Consider the following 25,929-nt stretch of genomic DNA (forward strand, 5'->3'; position numbering starts at 1 on the left):
CCTTTATCATAATAAATAGTTTTAAGTCCCCAGAGTACTCCTAAAGTGGAGGTCAAAGGAAAAATGCAAATCGTTTTCAAAAAACACTGTCATAAAAATTGTATTTGGCCTAGAAAATTTTCCCTTTGTATTGCTCCTTGTTGCATTTAGTTCAAAGGATTAAATACAGACTCTCACTCACACAGTGAATGCCATGAAATATAAGCAGTAGCGGCAAAGCAAATTAATTTTTTCAGTAGATTGGTTGCTTGCTTCTCATCTCAGCTCTGTAATCTCTCTAAGACCCCAAAGTGCTTGTTATCACAGCCCTAATAGGTTTGTTTGTTTATGCATTTCAATGTGTCTTTAAGATTTAAGTTAAACTTAATTTTAAACATGGGTTATTCAACTAGATCTCAATTTTTTCTTGGATAGAAATCTTCAAAGTTGAATGACATCATTTTCAACCAGTTTTACTTTTTTTTTTTTCATCGTACATGTTGTGCTGCTGCTATTGCTTCTCTCCTTTTCTTTTTAATACCGCCCATGTCGAATTGGCCTCTCTCCCAAACCAGACTTTCCGACGGAAGGTGGGGGCCTGCCGTCAGACTCAGAAAGGAGAAATAAAATGACATTTACAGGCGCAAAGTACTAGTGTAGAACACAAAGGAAATTGCTTGCTGTAAATTGGTCCACCCTCCCCAAAGTGAGCCATGACAAATTGCATTAAAGTCAAGCTTATAATAATAACGATGATGGTAATAATAATAATAATAATGGTGCTTGTTAAGTACTTACTGTGTGCCACGCACTGTTCTAAGCACTGAGGTAGATGCAAGCCAATAAGGTTGGACACGGTCCCTGTCCTACATGGGGCTCACACTCTTAATCCCCATTTTACAGATGAGGTAACTGAGGCCCAGAGATTTGAAGTGACGTGCCCAAGGTTACACAGCAGATATGTGGCGGAGCTGGAATTGGAACCCAGGTCTTTCTGACTCCCGGGCCTGGGCTCTAGCCACTAAGCCATGCTGCTTCCCAAGATAACATGTTCATGTTATATTCAATCATATTTATTGAGCGCTTACTGTGTGCAGAGCACTGTACTAAGTGCTTATATAATAATGGCATTTATTAAACGCTTACTATGTGCAAAGCACTGTTCTAAGCGCTGGGGAGGTTACAAGGTGATCAGGTTGTTCCATGGGGGGCTCACAGTCTTAATCCCCATTTGACAGATGAGGTAACTGAGGCCCAGAGAGTGACTTTCACAAAGTCACACAACCGACAATTGGCAGAACCGGGATTTGAACCCGTGACCTCTGACTCCAAAGCCCGGGCTCTTTCCACTGAGCCGCGCTGCTTCGCTGCTATATATATATGCAGTTATATGCAGTCCATCGCCCACTCTTGGTATTGGAAAGTGTCCCAGCATGTATCTGTACTGTTCCCATGTAGAAACTTGTGGCTCCGAGGAGGAATCAGTAGTAATAATAATAACAATTATTATTATTATTATTATTATTATTATGGTATTTGTTTAGTGCTTACTCTGTGCCAGTGTACTGTGTACTAGGATGGATAGAAGCAAATTGGATTGGACACAGTCCCTATCCCACATGGGGCTCACTGCCTCCCCATTTTACAGATGAGGTTCCTGAAGCCCAGAGAAGTGAAGGGACTTTCCCAGGGGCGCCCAGAAGATAAGGGGAAGAGCCAGGATTAGAACCCAGGTCCTCCTGACTCCAGGCCCGGGCTCCATCCACTAGGCCACGCTGCAGCATCTGGTCTGGCCCATGAGAGGGTGGGTCATTAGCATCATCATCATCAATCGTATTTATTGAGCGCTTACTGTGTGCAGAGCACTGTACTAAGCGCTTGGGAAGTCCAAGTTGGCAACATCTAGAGACAGTCCCTACCCAACAGTGGGCTCACAGTCTAAAAGGGGGAGACAGAGAACAAAACCAAACATACTAACGAAATAAAATAAATAGAATAGATATGTACAAGTAAAATAAATAAATAATTAAATAGAGTAATAAATATGTACAAACATATATACAGACCTCTCTTCTCCATCTGCATCCTCCCGTGGCCTTTCTTTCAGCATACCCCCGATGAACTCAAAGGTCGTATACCGAGTGGACCCCGTAGCCTTTCCTTACCCACGTCCCCTCTTTCTGTGGTATTTGTTAAGCGCTCGCTATGTATCAAACACTTCTAAGTCCTCAGGGAGGTACAGGTTAATTGGGTCGGACACAGTCCCTGTGTCTCATGGAGTTCGCAGTCTAAGTTGCTGAATTGTACTTCCCGAGCGCTTAGTATGTGCTCGCACACAGTAGGCGCTCAATAAATACGATTGACTGAATGAAGTAGGAGGGAGAAGCGGTATTCTCCTCCAAGAGGCCTGCTCTGATTAAGCTCCCCCTTCCTCTTCTCCCATCCCTTCTGTGTCGTCCTGACTTCCTGACTTCCCCCCCTCCAATCAATCGATCGTATTTACTGAGCGCTTACTGTGTGCAGAGCACTGGACTAAGCGCTTGGGAAGAACAAGTTGGCAACATATAGAGACAGTCCCTACCCAACAGTGGGCTCACAGTCTAGAAGGGGGAGACAGAGAACAAAACCAAACATATTAACAAAATAAAATAAATAGAATAGATATGTACAAGTAAAATAAATAAGTAAATAGAGTAATAACTATGTACAAACATATATACATATATACAGGTGCTGTGGGGAAGGGAAGGAGGTAAGACGGGGGGGAGAGGAAGCCCCACAGCACTTATGTCCGTATCTGTCATTTATTTATATTAAAGTCTGCCTTCCCCTGTAGACTTTAAGCTCATTGGGGGCCAGGAGTGTGTCCGCTTATTGTTGTGTTGTACTCTCCCAAGCGCTTAGTACAATGCTCTGCACACAGTAAGCGCTCAATAAATATGATTGAATGAATGAAGGTATTGAATCCCCATTTTACAGTTGAGGAAACTTAGGCACAGAGGAGTGAAGCGACTTGCCCCAGGCCACACTGCTCCTCTTTCCCTTTCTTCAGGACGAAGGTACTGGCCCTGAAGCCTTGCCTTGGCTTTATCAGTCTGTCAATCATGGATTTATTATGTGCTTACTATGTGCAGAGCACTGTAATAAGTACGTGGGAGAATAGAGTACAATAAAATTAGTATCTGTGAGAAGATTTAAAAACCACCTTCTATCATGGGGAGAAAAATGTAGTCAGCCCAACCAGTTGACATGCTTATAGGACAATCCACTCACTATGATAACCCATATTTGTAGAAAGGAGTTATTGGTCTGACACCAGATGAACTACCTTAACAAGAAGCAGCGTGGCTCAGTGGAAAGAGCCCGGGCTTTGGAGTCAGAGGTCATGGGTTCAAATCCCAGCTCCGCAAACTGTCAGCTGTGTGACTTTGGGCAAGTCACTTAACTTCTCTGTGCCTCAGTTACCTCATCTGTAAAATGGGGGTTAAGACTGTGAGCCCCCCGTGGGACAACCTGATCACCTTGTAACTTCCCCAGCGCTTTGAACAGTGCTTTGCACATAGTAAGCGCTTAATCAATCAATTGTATTTATTGAGTGCTTCCTATGTGCAGAGCACTGTACTAAGCGCTTGGGAAGTCCAAGTTGGCAACATAGAGAGACAGTCCCTACCCAACAGTGGGCTCACAGCCTGAAAGGGGGAGAAAGAGAACAAAACCAAACATACTAACAAAATAAAATAAATAGAATAGATATGTACAAGTAAAATAAATAAATAAATAAATAGAGTAATAAATATGTGCAAACATATATACATCTATACAGGTGCTGTGGGGGAGGGAAGGAGGGAAGATAGAGTGGATGGAGAGGGGGACGAGGGGGAGAGGAAGGAAGGGGCTCAGTCTGGGAAAGCCTCCTGGAGGAGGTGAGCTCTCAGTAGGGCCTTAAAATAATAATAATGATAGCATTTATTAAGCGCTTACTATGTGCAAAGCACTGTTCGAAGCGCTGGGGACGTTACAAGGTGATCAGGTTGTCCCACAGGGGGCTCCCAGTCTTAATCCCCATTTTACAGATGAGGTAACTGAGGCGCAGAGAAGTGAAGTGGCTTGCCCAAGGTCACACAGCTGACAGTTGGCGGAGCTGGGATTCGAACCCATGACCTCCGACTCCAAAGTCAAAGACTTAATAAATGCCGTTAAAAAAACCCCAACAACGTGGTGCTCATTTGTAAATTAATTTAACTTTTTTTATCGTAGGCGCTGGAACTATGTTGAGGAAGCTCCCTTGTATGTAATACTGAGTTACGATGTTGCCTAAACGAGCCCTCCCTCTTTTGCAGGAGCTATTGCGACAATCTTGGCTACCATCCGTTAAGTGCTGCTGATTTTGGAAAGATCATGAAAAACGTCTTTCCAAACATGAAGGCACGCCGCCTGGGCACAAGAGGCAAATCAAAATATCCTTTGTTAAAAACAGTTTTCAACAGTCCCTTCTGAACTCGCTTTGAGAACATCTGTTGTAGTTCAAGTAGCAACTAAATTCCGAGGTACTGTAAAATGAACAAATGCAAACAACTTCTTAAGAGCATTTGGTGGAATCTGGGGAATTCTTGTGAATTCAGAAGCCATCAAAAATAAAGATGGGGTAAAGCCTTTTAACTAAGAATCGTGCATGTATAAATAAGACTCTGGTCATCTTTGCCCCGTTTCAGGGTTGATCGCTGTGGTGTCGTAATTGTTTTATCCCTCAGCCTCTCTTTAAAAACCATATATTTGAAGCCGTGCTGTGTGACGATAACTTTAACAAAGCGTCTCAGCAGGAGTGGAGAGAAATACCCATTGAACACCTTACGCTTCTTCCCCTCCTCCACAAGTTGAGCACTTAGAGACATATTTGCTGTCGACGAAAGCGTTCGGCGAAAAAAATCAATCCCGGTAGTACGTGCTGACTAAAACAGCCTCCTCCCTCAAGCATATTCAGCTAGCAAAAATAGCATATGTGAATCACAGTCAGGTCAAAGAAAAGGTGTGCCTCTTGTAACCCCAAAACTGACTTTTGAAACAAGGACCAAATATGAACTCTGCCCTTTGAAAGAAGAGAAGCAGAGGAAGGGAACCCTCAACATCAGGCTGGATGAATATGAGACCTGGTTTCGAACCCCAGAAAAAGCCTGCTGAACCCTTAGACTTTAAAGCAAAAAATTAGCAACTTTGGGTAAAAAAAAAAAAAAAAAGGGAAAAGAACAAGGAAAGCAAAGCTGTTCCCGTGAAGTTTTTGAAGAGAGGCCCAAGAGCTTCATTCTTTCTAGGAATGCCAAGGACTTGGCCTTATCCCTCCAGGTCGTAACCAAACGGATGCACGTGGCGATGGAGGTGAAACCCCATGTACTCCGATGGAAGAAACGACGGGAGAGAAAAGTGTAGATTCCCATGGGACATATAAGATATAAGATGGTTTTTGCCCCAGTGTCCTTGGCCAGAGTTTCCCCGATTTGGGCCAGGTTTCTAGCTGGCTCTTCTTTTCCTCCTGCCCTTTCTCACTTAACTGGCACAACTTAAATGGGGAAGCCTACGAACAAATCTGGCAGCTGGCTGAGCCCCTGTAGTTTCATCTACGATTGCCAGATAAAATTCTGCCTCGCTTATCATTTTCGAAATGTTTGTGGCAACCCGATGGTAGCTTGTTCATTTAAAGACGATGAGTAGAAATGATCTTCGGCAGTTGTATTTGCCGTTCGTCTGGAAGGATTTGGATGCTCCCAAAAGTTGCGTTATTCTATTGAGTATTCAGCCCTTAACTCTTTATTACATATTGCTACAGTGGATTGAGGAAAAAAGCGTTTGTTCACATGCCAACACTGCCCAATCTTGACTTTCATAAAGCCGGAGATGGGGTAAGACATTTAATTTTAAGTAGAAATGTGTTTTACGTCATTGAAATGTCAGCGAAACCAAAGATGAAAAATTCTGCCTGTTGAGAAGACCAGCCCATCCCTCCCCCTACTGACACCCGGAATTTGTGACTCACTTTACCCTAATGAGTTATGGAATATTCCGTATTCTCGAGTGACTTCAACTAGCGGTAGTTGAAGTGTTATAGATGGCACTGCAAAAAAGTTCACAGGATTTCCTGAAACAGTATCCATTTTGGCCAACTTTTGTGTCTGTCGAGTCAGCTGAGGACCGAACAGGTAGTGGAGGAGTTCCATGTGTTGCATTTATTTTTATTAAAATCCTCCTATGTCCATTTAAGTCCCTGCTTTACGTCCCCCTCATCTTAGGGCCCGTAAGAATGTACGTGCACGTAAGTGGAGTGGGGTTTTACATCTTATGTCATGTCTTTTACCCAATCCAACCCGTATATGGAAAAACGTTATCATATTTGCCCTTTTCTCCCGTAAACTCTAAAGCAGTTATGTTGCTGCAGTGAGTACCTGGGCACCTGGGCAACTCCCCAGAGGCAATGATAGTCATTCTCACCTTGGACTTTCCACTGAGAGAGTGAAGCTGTCGCTTTTGCCGTGAAGTTTTGGGGGCAGGACGCCCTAGATCACTTATTCCCAGCCTCTAGGAAGACCTGATAGCTACCGAGCAGGGCTGAAAAATCTCCAGATTTGGCCCTTCTAGGCTGTTAACTCTTAGGAGCCTGCCCGTCTGCACCTCCTTCAATCCCCTCCCATTTGCTTCCCACCTTAAAAGCCCATTTGCTCTAATACTCAAATGACAAGTTGGTACTGATGCCACTAAGCAACAAGGGCATATTAAATTCCTGTTTGCAGAAAAAGTCACCGTTTTGAGGTTCAAAGGTCAGGGTTTTTATGTTGGTGCTTTATTTTCTTTATGGCATGTGTGAAGCATTCACATTTTGTCAACGACTGTTCTAAACTCTGGGGTAGGTACAAGTTAATCAGGATGGACACAATCCCTGTCCCACATGGGGCTAACTGTCCTAGAAGGAGGGAGAACAGGTTTTGAATCCCAATTTTACTGTTGAGGAAACTGAGGCACAGAGAAGTTCAGTGACTAGCCCAGAGTCATACAGCAAGCAATTGGTAGATCCAGGGAAATATATTAAGCAGCATCTTATATAGCGCTCTCAAAAGTAATTAGGCATCAGGAATTCTCATTGCCCTGAAAAGTGCTTTAGCCGCATCCAGATTTACCAATACCTGTCTCTTCCACTTCAAGAAACTATGGCCCACCCCTCCGGGCTTTGCCCACAGATTCTGAGCCTGATCAGCCCTCGGATCCTAATCCAGATAAAAAAAAAAAAAAAATAAATAATAATAATAATAATAATAACAATAATGCCATTTGTTAAGCGCTTACTATGTGCAAAGCACCGTTCTAAGCGCTGGGGAGGATACAAGGTGATCAGGTTATAATAATAATAATAATGGCATTTATTAAGCGATTACTATGTGCAAAGCACTGTTCTAAGCACTGGGGAGGTTACAATAATAATAATAATAATAATGATGATGGCATTTATTAAGCGCTTACTATGTTCAAAGCACTGTTGTAAGTGCTGGGGAGGTTACAAGGTGATCAGGGTGCCCCACATGGGGCTCACAGTCTTAATCCCCATTTTACAGATGAGGGAACTGAGGCCCAGAGAAGTGAAGTGGCTTGCCCAAAGTCTCACAGCTGACAAGTGGCGGAGCCGGGATTTGAACCCATGACCTCTGACTCCAAAGCCCGGGCTCTTTTCCACTGAGCCACACTGCTTCTCTAACCATGTAAGATGCTCCTCATCTTACAAGGTGATCAGGTTATCCCACGTGGGGCTCACAGTCTTAGTCCCCATTTTCCAGGTGGGGTAACTGAGGCACAGAGAAGTTAAGTGACTCGCCCAAGGTCAGATGGCTCCTCTAGAAGCCAGGTCAGTCAGGCATATTTATTGAGCTTTTACCATGTGCAGAGCACTGGGCTAAGCGCTCGGGAGAGTACACTAGAACAACAGAACAGACACATTCCCTGCCCACAATCTAGAGGGGGAGACAGATGTTGATATAAATAAATAAGTGACAGATATGGACATCAGTGCTGCGGGGTTGGGAGGGGGGATGCTAAAAGGAGCGAGTCAGATGATGCAGAATGCGTCGCCACACTAAGCTTGATAATTGTTGTCTGGTGGTTGGGTTGTGTGTATAGTGTTTTTGTGAACCCAGGGTATTCTCCCTGAGCTCCTGAGAGTACATCCTCCCCCGGCCCCTGAGCATGTTCTGCACATTCACAAACACACTGTGTGCACTTGTGGGAAGTGTGGAAGCAGTGTGGGGTAGTGGGTAAAGCACGGGCCTAAAAGCCAGAGGGACTGTCTATGTTGCCAACTTGTACTTCCCAAGCGCTTAGTACAGTGCTCTGCACACAGTAAACACTCAACAAATACGATTGAATGAATGAACTGGGTTCTAATCCCAGCTCTGCCACTTGCCTGCCGGGTGCCCTTGGTCAAATCGCTTCACTTCTCTGTGCCTCAGTTTCCTCAGCTGCAAAATGGGGATTCAATACCTGCCTCCTTCTTACTTAGACTGTGAGCCTCAGGACGGACAGGGATTGGGTCTAACCTGCTTAATTTATAACCACCCCAGCGCTTAATCAATCAATCAATCAATCAGTCGTATTTATTGAGTGCTTACTGTGTGCAGAGCACTGTACTAAGAGCTTGGGAAGTACAAGTTGGCAACATATAGAGATAATCACTACCCAACAGTGGGCTCACAGTCTAAAAGGGGGGGACAGAGAACAAAACCAAACATACTAACAAAATAAAATAAATAGAATAGATATGTACACGTAAAATAAATAAATAAATAGAGTGATAAATATGTACAAACATATATACATATGTACAGGTGCTGTGGGGAAGGGAAGGAGGTAGGATGGGGGGATGGAGAGGGGGAGAGGAAGGAAGGGGCTCAGTGTGGGAAGGCCTCCTGGAGGAGGTGAGCTCTCAGTAGGGCCTTGAAGGGAGGAAGAGAGCTAGCTTGAAGGGAGGGCATTCCAGGCCCGGGGGATGACGTGGGCCGGGGGTCGATGGCGATGGCGGGACAGGCGAGAACGAGGTACGGTGAGGAGATTAGCAGCTTAGAACGGTGCTTGACACATAGTAAGCACTCAACAAATAATTTAAAAAATAAAGTAGTCCAGGCCTCAGCATACCTAGACTGTATCAGCCACCGTGTCCTCAGAGCTTGAGTTAGGTATCTCGTTTGAACCCTCTCCCTGATGTTATTAGAGTTTAAAACTTGACTGGCCGAGAGCGTTAACTGATTTCCCTTCAATTTCACACGGACCTCATTAGGAAGAGATGAAGTAACTCTTGGGAATCAGAGAATGTGAGTCCTAGTCCCGACTCCACCACTTGTCTGCTGCGTGACCTTGGGCAACTCACTTAACATCTCCGTGCTTCAGTTCCCTCATCTGTGAAAGGGGGATGAAAACTGTGAGCCCCACGTGACAACCTGATGACCTCGTATCAACCCCAGTGCTTTGAACAGTGCTTAACAAATACCGTCGTTATTATAATTAACACTTGCACCGAATTCTCCACGGAGGAGACCCGTTCTGCTGCCGGGCTTGAATGGCTCTTCTCCTCTGGAGTTTGCACGGGTTAACCGTCCCTTTTCCTCTGCTTCAGTTGGAAGGAGCGGAACCTTCCGGCCAGCTCCGGAGCGTGGACGAGGAAGTCGTCTCCGCGGCCTGCCGGCTAGTGTGCGAGTGGGCCCAGAAAATGTTGGGCCAGCCCTTCGATTCGGTCTGGGACTTAGCTCACTTCCTCGTCAAAAGTCACTTCATAGACACCAAGTCGATGGCAGCTCTTACTGTAATGGCAGCATCACCAGCAGGTAACGAATCGACAATTCACTCGCGACACCGGGGCTGGAGGGTATTGGGGTAGTTGCTTAGCAGAATCACTCATCCATTCGGTCATCATCAATCGTATTTATTGAGCGCTTACTATGTGCAGAGCACTGTACTAAGCGCTTATTCGGTCGTACTAATCCGGTCGCATTGCTTGAGCGCTTACTGGGTGCAGAGCGCTGTACTAAGCGCTTGGGAGAGGACAACGCAACAGGAAACGAACACATTCCCTGCCTACAAGCTTACAGTCTAGAGGGGGAGACGGACCGTAATAGAAATAAATAATAATGATGTTGGTATTTGTTAAGCGCTTACTATGTGCCAAGCACTGTTCTAAGTACTGGGGTGGATACAAGGTTATCAGGTTGTCCCACGTGGGGCTCACAGTCTTCATCCCCCTTTTACAGATGAGGGAACTGAGGCACAGAAAAGTTAAGTGACTTGCCCAAAGTCACACAGCTGACAAGTGGCGGAGCCGGGATTAGAACCCGCGTCCTGTGACTCTCAAGCCCATGATCCTTCCACTAAACCACGCTGGACATAAGAGGTAGCGGGGCCTAATGGATAGAGCCCAGGCCTAGGAGTTAGAAGGACTTGGGTTCTAATCCCAGCTCCACGGCTGGTCTGCTCGGTGACCTTGGGCAAGTCACTCAGCTTCTCTGTGCCGCGGTTACCTCATCTGTAAAATGGGGGTGAAGACTCTGAGCCCCACGTGGGGCAGGGACTGTGTCCAACGTGATTAGCTTGTATCTACCCCCGTGTTCAGTCCGGAGCCTGGCACATAGTAAGCGCTGAAAAATTACAACAATTATTATCACTGTCATTTTATGGTTGGTAGGTGGGAGGTTTAAGTTGAAAGAGGCTGGGCATTTTAGGGGGAAGATGGTCATTAAATTCAACCAGAAGGCTCTGAAGAATCGGAGATTCATTCGTTCATTTGTATTTACTGAGTGCTTACTGTGTGCAAAGCACTGTACTAAGTGCTTGGTAGAGTACAATATAACGGTCACATTCCCTGCCCTCAGGGAGTCTAGAGATAAATGTGGAGTGCTGTTTTTCAGGAGATGTACGCTTTATATTTATAGTAGCAAAGTTCACCCCCCTCTTTTCCTGACTTCCCCAGATGTGCAGTATCTTTCTACAATGATAATAATGATTATTATCGTAATATTAAGAACCGACTAGGTTTCGGGCACTGCGCTAAGCACTGTGGTAGGGAACAAGATCATCAGACTGGACACAATCTCTATCCTCTAAGGGACTTGGAGTCCAAGAAAGAGGGAGGGCAGACATCATCAGTCGTATTTATTGAGCGCTTACTGTGTGCAGAGCACTGTACTAAGCGCTTAGCACTGTACTAAGACATCAGCCCTATTTTCCAGGAGAGGCACAGAGAGGTAAGGCCAGTGGTAGAGCTGGGATTAATGCCTAAGTCTCCTGATTCCCAGATCAGTGTTCTCTCCACTGGACCACACTGCTTCACTAGGTAGAATGAGAAGCCAGGCAAAATTATTGGCTCTATGGGAAAATGTTTTTATAGATTAATCAGTTGTTATTTTGTGAACTCGCTTTTCTACTGGTCTCCAAACTAGAGGCATTTTCTTGCCCGCAGGCCTAAAAACTCCCTTTTCAGGTATAAAATACCTGGCTCCCTTTGTTTTCCAGTTGCATATGCACCCAAAGAAAGGGGAGGTCAAAGTTGAGAGTTAATTGTTGGGTTATAAAATGGAAAGGACTTCACTGCATGAAAAATGAATATGTAGATGGTTTCAGATAAACACAGATGGTGACAGTGGTCGTTATTGTAATTGCTATCTTCACCTTTTTGTTGTTGTTGTTGTTGTTATCCACCCTACAATCACAAAAGAGTGTTTTGAAATGATGGCCTGAGGTGAACTTTGTTTAACCAGCCAATCATCATCATCATCATCAATCGTATTTATTGAGTGCTTACTATGTGCAGAGAACTGTACTAAGCGCTTGAGAAGTACAAATTGGCAACATATAGAGACAGTCCCTACCCAACAGTGGGCTCACAGTCTAAAAGGGGGAGACAGAGAACAAAACCAAACATACTAACAAAATAAAATAAATAGAATAGCTATGTACAAGTAAAATAAATAGAGTAATAAATATGTACAAACATATATACATATATACAGGTGCTGTGGGGAAGGGAAGGAGGTAAGATGAGGGGGGTTGGAGAGGGGGACGAGGGGGAGAGGAAGGAAGGGGCTCAGTCTGGGAAGGCCTCTTGGAGGAGGTGAGCTCTCAGCAGGGCCATGAAGGGAGGAAGAGAGCTAGCTTGGCGGATGGGCAGAGGGAGGGCATTCCAGGCCCGGGGGATGATGTGGGCCGGGGGTCGATGGCGGGACAGGCGAGAACGAGGTACGTCCTTCAGTATTCGATGCTCCAGAACTGAGAGTCGGATTTCCAGAGACACCCCCAGATCTTCTCCGACCGCACCCCTTTTTCTGTTAACCTGCATCCGTTTAGAGATGTACCATGTTTGTGTTTTGGTATTTCTTGTGCTGTGACCTCTGATTGAAAAGACCATTTGGGGACCTGTAATGTTAGAGCCATTTGGGCACTGACTTCTCGGGCCACTCCCAGACTAGCCAGTAGTCGCAGAAAAAAGCATTTAATTACCCGATCTTGCCCCCACTTAGACCACAGAGATACCTCTGCCCTTGAGAAGCAGCGTGGCTCAGTGGAGAAGAGCCCGGGCTTTGGAGTCAGAGGTCACGGGTTCATATCCCGCCTCTGCCACTTGTCAGCTGTGTGACTTTGGGCAAGTCACTTAACTTCTCTGGGCCTCAGTTACCTCATCTGTAAACTGGGGATTGAGACTGTGAGCCCCACGTGGGACAACCCGATCACCTTGTTACCTCCCCAGCGCTTAGAACAGTGCTTTGCACATAGTAAGCGCTTAATAAATGCCATAAAAAAAAGAACAGCTTTTCCTTCTTGTGAGGCATAAAGCGCACATGCTCTTAAAGCAGACATTGTGGCATTTCTTAAGCATTGTACTATGTGCTAAGCACTGGGGTAGCTACAAGGCCAGGAGCTCAGACATGGTCTACACTAGACTGTGAGCCCGCTGTTGGGTAGGGACCGTCTCTATACGTTGCCAACTTGTACTTCCCAAGCGCTTAGTACAGTGCTCTGCACACAGTAAGCGCTCAATAAATACAATCGGTGGCAAGAGCCCGGGCTTCAAAGTCAGAGGTTGTGGGTTCTAATCCCAGCTCCGCCACTTGTTGGCTGTGTGACCTTGGGCAAATCACTTCACTTCTCTGTGCCTCAGTTATCTCATCTGGAAAATGAGGATTACGAGCGTGAGCCTCATGTGGGACAGGGACTGTGTCCAACCTAATTGTATCTTCCACAATGCTTAGAACAGTGCTTGGTACTTCCCAAGCGCTTAATACAGTGCTCTGCACACAGTAAGCACTCAATAAATACAATTGAAAGAATGAATGAATGAAAGTGCTTAACAAATTCCATAATTATTATTATGATCGTTATTATTATTGGTCCTTACCCCTATTTTACAGATCAGAAAACCAAGGCCCAAAGAAATTACGTGTCTCGCCTATGGGTGTGTCTCTCCAAATTCACCCCATTTTTCCATTTATTTTCTACGACAGCGGTGTAGTTAATGGAGCTAGGAATTGGGGGTTTAAAAACCTGTTGTTTCCCCCCAATTTTGATCTCCTACCTCAGATCGGAAGAGAAAATTGAGCCAAGTCTTGGTGATCCTGTGCCTTCCATCTCTGAAATCAGGTTTTCAAATGGCAGCCCTTTGGATATACCTTTTATGAGAAATAACGTTGCATGTCCTGTTCGTAGCCGGTTTCACGCCCTTTTTGGTAGCGTTAACCTAGACCTCCCCTCAGTTTCTAGCCTTAAAAAGCACCTCCAAGTCTTAAAACGGTTTTTGCATTCACAAGTCTTGTGGGGTGAGAGGTGATTTCGTTGGTACCGTGTTAAAATATTAAAATAAATGTATTTTCTAGTGACCGGACAGAGTATTCACTGCCATCTTCTGATGGGTTTGTGAAACATGCAGCACTGAGGACGCGGTTGATCTTTGATCCTGCAAATGCCGGGCAAAGTTACCCTTGATTTGGGTGCGAATTTTGTCCGCGAGCTACACTTCGAGGTGTCCGAGGAAAATTAATTGGCAAAAACGCTTCCTTAAAGCGGTGGATAACTGCTTGAGTACGTACAAACCAGCTGGATGTGGCTTTAGCCCATGGTATAAGCAAGTATTCCCGTCGTGGGCGGGGAAACGTGTCTCCCAACTCTGTTATATTGTCCCGGTCGCTCAGTACAGTGCCCCGCAAGACGGTAGCTCTCGGTAAATACCGCCGATCGATTCGATTCCTCGTACCTTGTATTTCCAGGGATCAAAGGGAGCATCCAGCCCTCTGCTTTCGTGCCCACGGCCGAAAGCAATTCCTTTCAGCCTCAAGTGAAGACACTGCCGTCTCCCGTCGATGCCAAGCAGCAGCTCCAACGGAAAATCCAGAAGAAGCAGCAGGAGCAGAAGCTGCAGTCTCCTCTGCCGGGAGAAGCTTCCGCGAAGAAACCAGAAGGAGCGGTAACCAACGGAGTAGCCGGGATCTCGAACGGAAACTCCGCCATCCTCTCTCCCCAGCCAATCGGTATCGTGGTGGCAGCTGTCCCCAGCCCTATCCCGGTAATAATAATAGTAATAATAATAATAATAATAACGGCATTTGTTAAGCGCTTACTATGTGCCAAGCACTGTTCTAAGACCTGGGGTGGATATAAGGTCATCAGGTTGTCCCCCGTGGGGCTCACAGTCTTCATCCCCATTTCACAGGTGAGGTCACCGAGGCCCAGAGGAGTGAAGTGACATGTCCAAGATCACCCAGCAGGCAAGAGGCGGAGCCGGGTTTAGAACCCGTGACCTCTGACTCCCAAGCCTGGGCTCTTTCCACTAATAATAATAATAATAATAATGGCATTTGTTAAGCGCTTACTACGTGCAAAGCACTGTTCTGAGCGCTGGGGGGGGATACAGTGTGATCAAGTTGTCCCACATAGGGCTCACAGTCTTAACCCCCATTTTTACAGATGAGGTCACTGAGGCTCAAAGAAGTTAAGTGACTTGCCCAAGGTCACACAGCAGACTTGTGGTGGAGCCGGGATTCGAACCCACGACCTCTGACTCCAAAGCCCGGGCTTTTCCCACTGAGCCACGCTGCTTCCACTGCTCACCTGTATATATGTATATATGTTTGTACATATTTATTACTCTATTTATTTATTTATTTTACTTGTACATATCTATTCTAATATAATATTCAAAATTAATATCTATTTAGACTATAAATATGAATATTCTAAATTTAATATTCTAAAATAATATCTATTATTTTATTTTGTTAGTATGTTTGGTTTTGTTCTCTGTCTCCCCCTTTTAGACTGTGAGCCCACTGTTGGGTAGGGACTGTCTCTATACGTTGCCAACTTGGACTTCCCAAGTGTGTAGTACAGTGCTCTGCACACAGTAACTGCTCAGTAAATATGATTGATTGATTGATTGATTGATTGGTAATATCCCCAAGCAGTGTGGTCTTCCAAGGAATTACATAGTTCTGTTAAGTGACAAAGGAGCAAGAATCTTGGCTCCGTCCTGTCTGTCCAATGATTATTTTTTTTTTCCCATGAATGGAATTGCCTTCTCAAACTTGAATCACTTGGTGGGATGGATGGTGTTCGTTGGTGGTTTGTAATGGTATTTGTCAAGCGCTTACTGTGTGCCCGGCACTGTACTAAGCACCGGGGTAGCTAGAAAGTAATACAAGGATGCTGATGAAGACTCCCTTAGGGTTGCTGTAATTCAGCGCAATACGGAATAGCAGGTGAACTGCCCATGACAACAGTCAGAATCTTCCTCCTTAAAGATGCTTTTCTTTATTAAACTCGTAGGTGTATTTAATCAATCAATCAATCAATCAATCAATTGTATTTATTGAGCGCTTACTGTGTGCAGAGCACTGTACTAAGCACTTGGGAAGTCCAAGTTGGCAACATGTACAGTCCCTACCCAACAGTGGGCTCACAGTCTAAAAGGGGAAGACAGAGAACAAAACCAAACATGCTAACAAAATAAAATAATAGCTATTATTTTAGAATATTAAATTTAGAATATTTATATTTCTATTCTAAATAGATATTAATTTAGAATATTATATTAGAATAGATATGTACAAGTAAAATAAATAAATAAATAGAGTAATAAATGTGTACAAACATATATACATATATACAGGTGAGCAGTGGAAGCTGCGTGGCTCAGTGGAAAGAGCCCAGGCTTGGGAGTCAGAGGTCACGGGTTCTAAACCCGTCTCTGCCACTTGCCACTCAATCATTCAATCAATCAATCGTATTTATTGAGCACTTACTGTGTGCAGAGCACTGTACTAAGCGCTTGGGAAGTACAAGTTGGCAACAAATAGAGACAGTCCCTACCCAATAGTGGGCTCACAGTCTAAAAGACTATTAAATATTAATATTAAATTTGGCTTTTGAGATGATTATGATGTTTAGACTCCTCAACAGGCTCTTTTAAGTGTTCTCATTTAACCCATTGAGGGTTCAAACGGAATATCTCACATAAACTTAGCTTTGTTCAAACATAGGCTAATTTTTTTAAACACAAATCCATTCGCGTAATACCGAGTTCTTCCGGGGAATGACGTGTATTCAAGCCTGCGAGATTTGTTGTCCCAACTGCACTTTCTGCCCAGAATTTGCGTCGAATTTGAGCAGCAGCTTGGCATAGTGGAAAGAGCATGAGCCTGGAAGCCAGCCGACCTGGGTTCTAATCCCAGCTCCACCGCTTGTTTGCGGTGTGACCTTGGGCAAGTCACTTCTCGTGTCTCAGTTTGCCTCATCTGTAAAATGGGGAGAAAGATGGTGAGCCCTATGTGAGGCAAGGACTGTCCAACCTGTTTATCTTGCATCTTAGTACAGTGCCCGGCACATAGCGCTTAACAAATACCTTTTAATAAAATGTTCGTAAGTGTATTATCAGGCAGTTGTTTTACCCATAATGCTATTTATAGACATAAGCGGCAAACAGAAATATTTTTTGCCGAAGGAGACACCCCGATGGTGAAATTCACCTATGACAAATATTATTTACCAGTCAGTACCATTAATTGATTGATTGCACTGCATAAAGAATTTCTCCAGTCCATGGTCTATCCAGAGTGAAAGAGGTAGAACTGTCTTCCATTTTAGAAACTCTCAGTTGTTGAACATCAGGCCCAATTTAAAAATTGTAATGTGGCCATGTGTAAGACATTTTCAGGCAGCGTCGTTAAACGGGAAATACACAGCCTAGTGGCTAGAGCAGTTGTTTGAGGGTCTGGAGGACCTGGGTTCTAATCCTGCTCGGCCACTTGTCTGCTGTGTGACCTTGGGCCAGTCACTTAACTTCTGTATGCCTCAGCTACTTCATCTGTAACATGGGGATTAAGACTGGACACGTGGCATGGACTGTGTCCAACCTGATCAGTTTGTACCTATCCCAGGGCTTAGTACAGCGCCTGGTACAAAAATAAGTGCTTAACAGATGCCATTAAAAAAATTACAAGAAACCATAAGTGTGTTCGCGGACCTTCAAGTTTCTTCTTCACTGCTTCTCTTCTCCAGGTTGATCCTAGGTGTTGAGTGCTTACTAGGTGCAAAGCATTGTACTGAGCCCTGCGGAGAGTACAGTATAACGGAATTGGTAGATACGTTCCCTCTCCACAACTCTCCCCCTTTTAGACCGTGAGCCCAATGTTGGGTAGGGACTGTCTCTATATGTTACCAATTTGTACTTCCCAAGCGCTTAGTACAGTACTCTGCACATAGTAAGCGCTCAATAAATACGATTGATGATGATCTTACAGGCTAGAGGAGTTGTTGTTAAATTGTTCTTGCCCCTATTCTTTCCTCAGTAATAAGACAGGGTCTGTTTCTTTGCAAGAACTGATTTTCGCTGGGAGCTCCCCTCTGTCCTAGCCAAATTACTCTGCCAGCTCCTGGTTCATAATAATCGAATAGGTGGTCGTGCTATCTAGAAAAACTTGAATCTCCAGAAATTCATTCGTTCGATGGAATTTATTGAGCGCTTGCTGTGTGCCAAGCACTGTAGTAAGCGCTTGGTAGATTACACCAGAACAGTAAACGGACACAGTCCCTGCCCACGATGAGCTTAGTCTAGAGATGGAACTGTGCCTTTCCTGCAGAACTCCTCGAAGGTCTCTCTACCTGTTAAATGGCCACCGCAGTACAGTATACATTTACATTAGAGAAGCAGTGTGGCTCAGTGGAAAGAGCCCGGGCTTTGGAGTCATCATCATCATCAATCGCATTTATTGAGAGCTTACTATGTGCAGAGCACTGTACTAAGCGCTTGGGAAGTACAAATTGGCAACGTATAGAGACAGTCCCTACCCGACAGTGGGCTCACAGTCTAAAAGGGGGAGACAGAGAACAAAACCAAACATACTAACAAAATAAAATAAATAGAATAGAGATGTACAAGTAAAATAAATAAATAAATAGAGTAATAAATATGTACAAACACATATACATATATACAGGTGCTGTGGGGAGGAGGAGATGCGTAAGGACGTAACCTGCAGAGATACTTAAATGATGGCAGAGATAAAATAAATACAGTAATAAATACATACAAACACATATCATCATCAATCGCATTTATTGAGCGCTTACTATGTGCAGAGCACTGCACTAAGTGCTTGGGAAGTACAACCATGTGAGACTGGTCTCCTTTCCTGCCCTAGCCAAGGGAAGGGCAAAGTACACAGACAAGATAGCTCGAGATCAGAGGTCATGGGTTCAAATCCCAGCTCCGCCACTTGTCTGCTGGGTCACTTAACTTCTCTGGGCCTCAGTTCCCTCATCTGGAAAATGGGGATTAAGACTGTGAGTCCCACGTGGGACAACCTGATCACCTTGTATCCCCCCAGCGCTTAGAACGGTGCTTTGCACATAGTAAGCGCTCAACAAATACCATCGTCACTATTTACGTGTAGGGTGTCGTCCGCAGATCATCTGGTATTTAAAAAAACGTGCGCTCTCGTCTGAGGACTTGTGGGTTTTCAGATTCTGTAGCAGTGGAGTATTCTGTTGATGGTGAAGAAAGGGACACATGTTAAAAGTACCCCGCGCTTCGGCTCAAGCCGAAGGGCCGTGTAACTCATGTCGTGTCGCTCCTCTGAACAGGTGACCCGAACCAGGCAGCTGGTCACGTCCCCAAGTCCGATGGGTTCCCCGGATGGCAAGGTTCTTCCTCTTAACGTCCAGGTGGTAACTCAGCACATGCAGTCGGTGAAGCAGGCGCCCAAGACTCCTCAGAACGTCCCGGCCAGTCCCGGGGGCGACCGTTCCGCCCGGCCCCGCTACCCTCAGATCCTACCCAAGCCAGCCAACACCAGTGCCCTCACCATCCGCTCCCCGACTACCGTCCTCTTCACGAGCAGCCCCATCAAGACCGTCGTCCCTGCCCCCCACGTGAGTTCCTTGAACGTGGTGAAAATGACAGCGATATCCCTCACGCCCGGCGGCGGCGGCGGCACCCCCCTCAAGCCCAACGCCGCGGCCAACCCCGGCGCGGGAGCGGCCGACGAGCCCCGCGCCGTCCCCCAGATCAAGAACGGCTCGGTCGTGTCCCTCCGGTCTCCCGGCTCCAAGACGAGCGGGGCCGGGGCCGCGTCGGCCGTGGAGATCAAGGTGGAGCCGGAAGCTGGGGCGGAGGAGAATCCCGTAGCGTGCCAAGAGAACGCCGAGGCTTCCAAAGCTCCCAGGGCAACGCCCGCGGTGGTTTTGGGGCAGCGGCATCATCCGGAGGGGGGAGCCCAGAAGGCTCCAACCGAGGGCCCTGACGACGCAAGGGCGGCCAAGACGTGCAACCCGAGGACCAGGTGCAAAAGTCGCTCCAACGAAATTCTGCCGGCTTCTTCCGCGGGCAATAATCCGAGCGCCGTCACGCTCTCGGTGGCCACTCAGAATTTCTCCAGCACCAGCACCGACACCAGTTCACCCCCCGGGGGAGACCCCGCCGGCAAAGACACTAAGTTATGCACTAAAAGTCCGCGGAAGCGACAGCCTCCCACGCTGCAAGAGTCCCAGGTGCCTCTCGTCAAGAAGTCCCTGGTGGAGCCGCCCCCGGCCGGGACCCCGGAAGGCCCCAGGGCCGGCGGGGTTAAGAGGGATCCGAAAGCCCCCGCGCCGGCCAAGGCGGAGGGCCCCGGCGGAGCGGTCCAGCCTCCCGGCAAGGCGGCAACCGCCAAGGTCAGTTCCGGGGCCCCGGCCCACCCGGCGGCCAGTTGCCCGCCGAGCTCTAAGGGCGCCGGGCCCGGCGGCTCCGCGGGAGGGCCCCAGGCGGCCGCCGCCTCTCCGGGCGTCCGGGTGAAATTAGAAAGAAACGTTTTCGTCCCAGAGAACGAGTCCAAGCCGGACGGCGGCTCGACTCTAAACCCGTGGCAGCGAGTGGAGGCCGCCCGGGACTCCGAGCTTCCGCCGGCCGACCGCACGGAGCGGCAGGACGCGGGCGTCATGGACGTGGCCGAAGCCCCCGGCGGGAGCGACCTGCCGAAGTCCGTCTGGGAGCCGTTGCGCTTCGAGGGGCTCCAGCAGAGCCCCTTCGGCCCGCAGCTCCAGAACCAGCCGGAGGAATCCGCCCTGGGCCAGGTGGCGGCCCGGTCTTCGAACCGGGTAGCCCCGCCGTCCGAACTGAAGCCGTTCGAGCCTCCCGGCCCGCAGGCGAACGAGAACTACTTCCCGTTCGACGACGAGCTGACCCAGGACAGCATCGTGGAAGAGCTGGTCCTCATGGAGGAGCAGATGTCGCTGAACAACTCCCACCCGTACGGCGGCTGCCTGGGGCTGGCCCTCCAGGGGCAGGCGGTGACCCCGAGCGCTCCCGTGGCGTCCCACCCCGCCAACCCCCACTTCTACCACTCGGTCCACAGCAACGGCACTCCGATCCACACCCCCACCCCCACCCCCACCCCGACCCCCACCCCCACGCCCACGCCCACCCCCACGTCGGAGATGATCGCCGGCTCGCAGGGCCTGTCCCGGGAGAGCCCCTGCTCCAGGCTGGCTCCCACGACGCCGGTGGACAGCGCGCTGGGGAGCAGCCGGCACACGCCCATCGGCACGCCGCATTCCAACTGCAGCAGCAGCGTCCCCCCGAGCCCCGTCGAGTGCAGGAACCCCTTCGCGTTCACCCCGATCAGCTCCAGCCTGGCCTACCACGATGCCAGCATCGTCTCCAGCAGCCCCGTGAAACCGATGCAGAGGCCCACGGCCACGCACCCGGACAAAACCAAGCTGGAGTGGATGAACAACGGGTACGGCGGGGGGGTCGGCGGGGCGGCCGTGGCCAGCCACGGCATCCTGCCGAGCTACCAGGAGCTGGTGGAGGACCGTTTCCGGAAGCCGCACGCCTTCGCGGTGCCCAGCCAGTCCTACCAGTCTCAGCCCAGGCATCACGACCCCCACTTGGGCCGCCTGACGCCCGTCTCCCCCGTGCAGCCCCAGGGGGCCGGCGGGAACGCCGCCGCCACCGCCAACAAGCAGGAAGGGTTCGCCGTCCCCGCCCCGCTCGACGGCAAAGGCGCCGGCTCCTCCCTCAACAACAGCTTCAGGTGCCGGAGCGTCAGCCCCGCCGTCCACCGCCAGCGCAACCTTAGCGGCAGCACCCTCTACCCGGTGTCCAACATCCCGCGGTCCAACCTGACCCCCTTCGGCAGCCCGCTCGCGCCCGAGATCCACACCGTCTTGGCCGGCATCCACCCCGACGTCGGCGCCAACAGCCTAGCTCAGAGGAGCCAGTCCGTCCCGTTGACGGTCATGATGCAGACGGCCTTCCCCTCGCTCCAGAAGCAGACCAACACTAAGAAAATCACCAACGTGTTGCTGAGCAAGCTGGACTCGGACGGCGACGACGCCGTGCGGGGCCTGGGGATGAACAACCTGCCCTCCAACTACACAGCCAGGATGAATCTCACGCAGATCCTGGAGACGTCGGCGGCCTTCGCCGCCGCCAGCCCGCAGGGTCCGATCCACTCCGGCGCCCCGGTCTACGAGTTCCCGACGCCGACTTACCTCACGAAAAGCAGCGGCGCCGACCAGATCCACTTCTCTTCCGGGGACGACCAAGCGCCGGGGGAGATCGGAGAGCAGCAGTTGGATTTCAGCAGCACCGTGAAGGAGCTGCTGGGCGGGGACAGCCTGCCGACCAGCCAGCAGCTGGCGGGGCAGGTGGCGGCCGATCTCCATACCGTCGCCGCCGACTTCTCCAGCGAGATCCGGTTGTCTTCCGAGCTGTCGGGCAGCATCAACGACCTGAACGCCCTCGACCCCAATCTGCTCTTCGACCCGGGTCGCCAGCAGGGCCAGGACGACGAGGCCACCCTGGAGGAGTTGAAGAACGATCCGCTCTTTCAGCAGATTTGCAACGAGTCCATCAACTCCATAACGGCGTCGGGGTTCGAGTGGATGGAGAGCAAGGACCATCCCGCCGTCGAGATGTTGGGTTGAATTGCGTTTTCTGATATGTAGCACACTGTATCTAAAGACCAGACGTATTGTATTTGTCTTAATGGAAGTGCCTCCCGCAGCAGAAACACCTGCTCGTAATTGCGGCGTTTTGCAAAGGGGTTGCTGCATCCTGGTTCGTTCCTCAGCGGGGAAGCGGGAAGCGGGCAGAGTCGCCGCGGAACGAGGTTGAAGCCCGTTCCCGGAGGTGGAGGGCCGATGGAGAGTCGATGTCGAGATTCAGATTTTATAACCGTCCCCACGTTTAGTTTGCTCAGAAACGCGTTGATTGAGCAGCCTTCAGACCTTTTCCTCCCAGGCCATTTTGGGCCCCTTAGGTGTTCTGCAGAGCTCGCCTCTCCCCGAGTAGGCCTGGTTGGTTGGAGCCATTAATTTGCTTTATCGACGCGGGGTCTTTTAGGTCGGGAGCTCCAGCTTGGCAGACTGGAGGCAGAAAGGCTTTTCCTGAAGCGGTGCGGCTTCCCCGTAGGATGGTTTGCTGTGAGAAACCTCTCGAGAACGCTCCCTTCCTCCAGCTGGACCTCCTAGGGAAGGACTTAGAAAATCTCTTCCTTTAAACAAAGCGAAAGGTGCACCGACACCTGGTCTCGAAGCCATTTACACCCGCGACCTCCCGCGAGCGTTTTTAGTGACCGTTTTTAAAAGTCGGTTTTAACCCGAGCTGGAAAATGCACGAAACGAGTAAATTATCCTGAGCTTCCGAGGCCTAGCCGAGGAGGTCCAGACCCACGTTAGAAACCATTTTGTTCCATGGTTTTTTTTTATTTGACAGTTTGGGAAAGGCGATGTAAGGGGAAAATATAAACATTTGCTTTCCTTAGTACCTTGGCTGCGGGCAAATATTAAATCATTGAGATCTGAGATTTGTTTTTAAACCCTTTTAATTATAATATATTCGGGGGTCGAGTTTTTTTTTCTTCCTCACACGGCTGGTATTATCAGCTGACGCTCTCTGCTCTTCCCATTGGCAAAAATGAAATTTGGTCATGAGATCGCTTTGAAAAATAACAGCTAACCCGCAGGAGGGGCCTAAAAATCTAAACTGCAAAAATGTTTTATTAGCTAAATCCAGTTTGCAGCAAGCCTCTCTTCTCCCGCAAGAGGAGTGGTTATCAATAATACTTGGAAAGGGAGGAGTATTTTTTAGTAATTGTTTCCCTCGTTCTTTATACCGTCTTCAGCTGAAGGAGAAATCCGTATTTGCGGATTTAGTTTTAAAATCAATTCCTCGCCACCCCTCCCGTCGGATTTTTAACGCATATTTATTTGTTCAACCTCAAGGCATCGCGAAACCTGCCCCGGCTTGCAGTCCGTAACGGAGTCTCTAAAAATGAAACCTAGAAATTGGGTTTAAGCGCCGATGAAGTGCTTTAAGTTCGGACCGACCCAACCTTACCTGCAAAGTAATCAGCGAGCCGAGCAGAACGGGTAGGAAACGCTTGCAGCAGAGCACGTGTAATAGAGTACGGGTCTCCCGTTAAAAGCGAGAGGAGGGGGAACGGTCGGATATTTTCACAAATCAAATGGTGCTAGGGTTAGCTCAGAGCTTTGTATATCGGTATCATGTACTAGTTACTGGCGTTCGTGTGTGTTTGCTGTTACGATATTTGTTCTTGATGCAAGTTATTTCTTTACCGTACATTGAGACACAGCGCTACTGCACACCAAAGTATGCAATACCCAAAGGACGGGAGCCTCGCTGGGTGAAATACTCGGAAAGAGGGGAATTGGAGGCAGTTCTGCTCTCGTGTTTACATGATTGGCGTCCTGCTAACGCGACGAAATAGCTCCGGATCTTTTTTTCGAACCTAAAACGGCAAGACTAGCAAAGTTTGGCCCCTAGACAGTATTGCAGCAAACACTTGAAATTGGGTTGGTCCGTCCCGCAGACTTCTCTAGGGTTCATCTATTGCACTAAATTTCTGTTGAACCTGTGGCAGGCACATCTCTTAGGATAAATGCAACCAATACGGCCCACAGAGAAACCTTTTTAAATGTATTTCGTTATGAAAAGGCAAAAATGTCATCCGGGTGACAGATGAAATTGTCTTATGTAGCAATGTGCATTGATCTCAATGAGATATTTCTATTTCTTATTCTCTTACGTGAGAAACCTACAGCAGGAAGAAATTAAGTTTAGTTTGCTTCACCATGTTAATACATGATCACAAAGAGTGCATGCGTGTTATTGACTTATCTTGTACAGTACTAGGTATATTCCTGTAACCACTTTTTTTTGTTGTTGTTTTGACTGTATTGGAACTGGTTGGAAGTGAACCAGGCGAACATAGTTATTCACAAGTTATTTACTTTTTTTACGTTTACTAATTCTGCTTAGTTATTGTTGACGGTTCTTTTGACAGATTGTTTTCATCGTTCTGATGTTTAAAATATTTTGCCTCGTTTTATCATGATGGAAGACTTCATGAAGTAAAGAGTTTTGCAAATCATTGCAATAAGCACTGACTTTTGAACTGAGGAAAGTGATTCTTGTGCAGTGCATCTGAAGTTCATATAATAGTCTTGTACTATATACTGTGCTTTCTTTACTGCACCGTAAGGAAAAAAACAAAAAACAAACCCCTGTTTCACATTTTCATTTAGTGAAAAAAGTCAGATTCCCCTCCCCACCCCCGTGTTTTGTTGTCTGTTGTACCTGCTGAAACTACGGTAGTGGAATATTGCAGTAGCATTTCAGTTATTTTTTTTATTGAAAGTGCTCAAAAATTGTTTTTTAAATGTTTTCAAAAATAATAAAAACATTTTATATTAAACCGTCCGGGGTTTTCTTTTAATCCTGCGCATCGATACGAGCGTCATGAAGAAAGGAAAACGTGGCTTCCCTCCTCTTGGACTCGCCTGGCCCACAGCGCTGAGTGGGCAGGGGTGAAATTTGAAGACCGCAAGAAATGGATTATTGTTGTTGTTGTTATTCGGTAAGCACTTTACTATGCGCAAAGCACTGTACTGAGCGCCGGAGTAGCTACAGCATAGGCAGTTTGGACAGGGTCCCCGTCCCACATGGGGCTCACAGTCTAAGAGGGAGGGAGAGCAGGGATTTTCATCCCATTTTAAAGGTGAGGTAACTGAGGCACAGAGAAGTAAAGCGACTCGCCCCAGGTTACCCTGCAGGAAAGCAGCTGAGCTGGGATTAGAACCCAAGTCCTCCTACTTCGAGGCCTGGGTTCGAGCACTTAGACCATGGAAGCGTTCAGACAATCAATCATCAATCAATCGTATTTATTGAGCGCTTACTGTGTGCAGAGCACTGGACTAAGCGCTTGGGAAGTACAAGTCGGCAACATGTCATCAATTGTATTTATTGAGCGCTTACTGTGTGCAGAGCACTGTACTAAGCGCTTGGGAAGTACAAGTTTGCAACATCTAGAGACAGTCCCTACCCAACAGCGGGCTCACAGTCTAGAAGGGGGAGACGGAGAACAAAACCAAACATACTAACAA

General features: G+C 47.7%; 1 protein-coding gene across 1 annotated transcript in view; it reads left to right on the forward strand.

Annotated features, from left to right (window-relative positions):
* Nucleotides 1-25,232, forward strand: part of RFX7 (regulatory factor X7) — a 134,423-nt gene extending 109,191 nt beyond the window's left edge. The window contains exons 5-9 of the mRNA XM_038750244.1: nt 4,320-4,436; nt 5,789-5,873; nt 9,623-9,830; nt 14,256-14,551; nt 19,126-25,232. Coding sequence (XP_038606172.1) covers nt 4,320-4,436; nt 5,789-5,873; nt 9,623-9,830; nt 14,256-14,551; nt 19,126-22,449 — 4,030 coding nt within the window. The 3' untranslated portion in view covers nt 22,450-25,232. The remainder of the gene's footprint in view (nt 1-4,319; nt 4,437-5,788; nt 5,874-9,622; nt 9,831-14,255; nt 14,552-19,125) is intronic.
* The last annotated feature ends 697 nt before the right edge of the window (nt 25,233-25,929 follow it).

The sequence above is a fragment of the Tachyglossus aculeatus genome, chromosome 8, assembly GCF_015852505.1.
Source record: "Tachyglossus aculeatus isolate mTacAcu1 chromosome 8, mTacAcu1.pri, whole genome shotgun sequence".
Classification (NCBI taxonomy): Eukaryota; Metazoa; Chordata; class Mammalia; order Monotremata; family Tachyglossidae; genus Tachyglossus; species Tachyglossus aculeatus.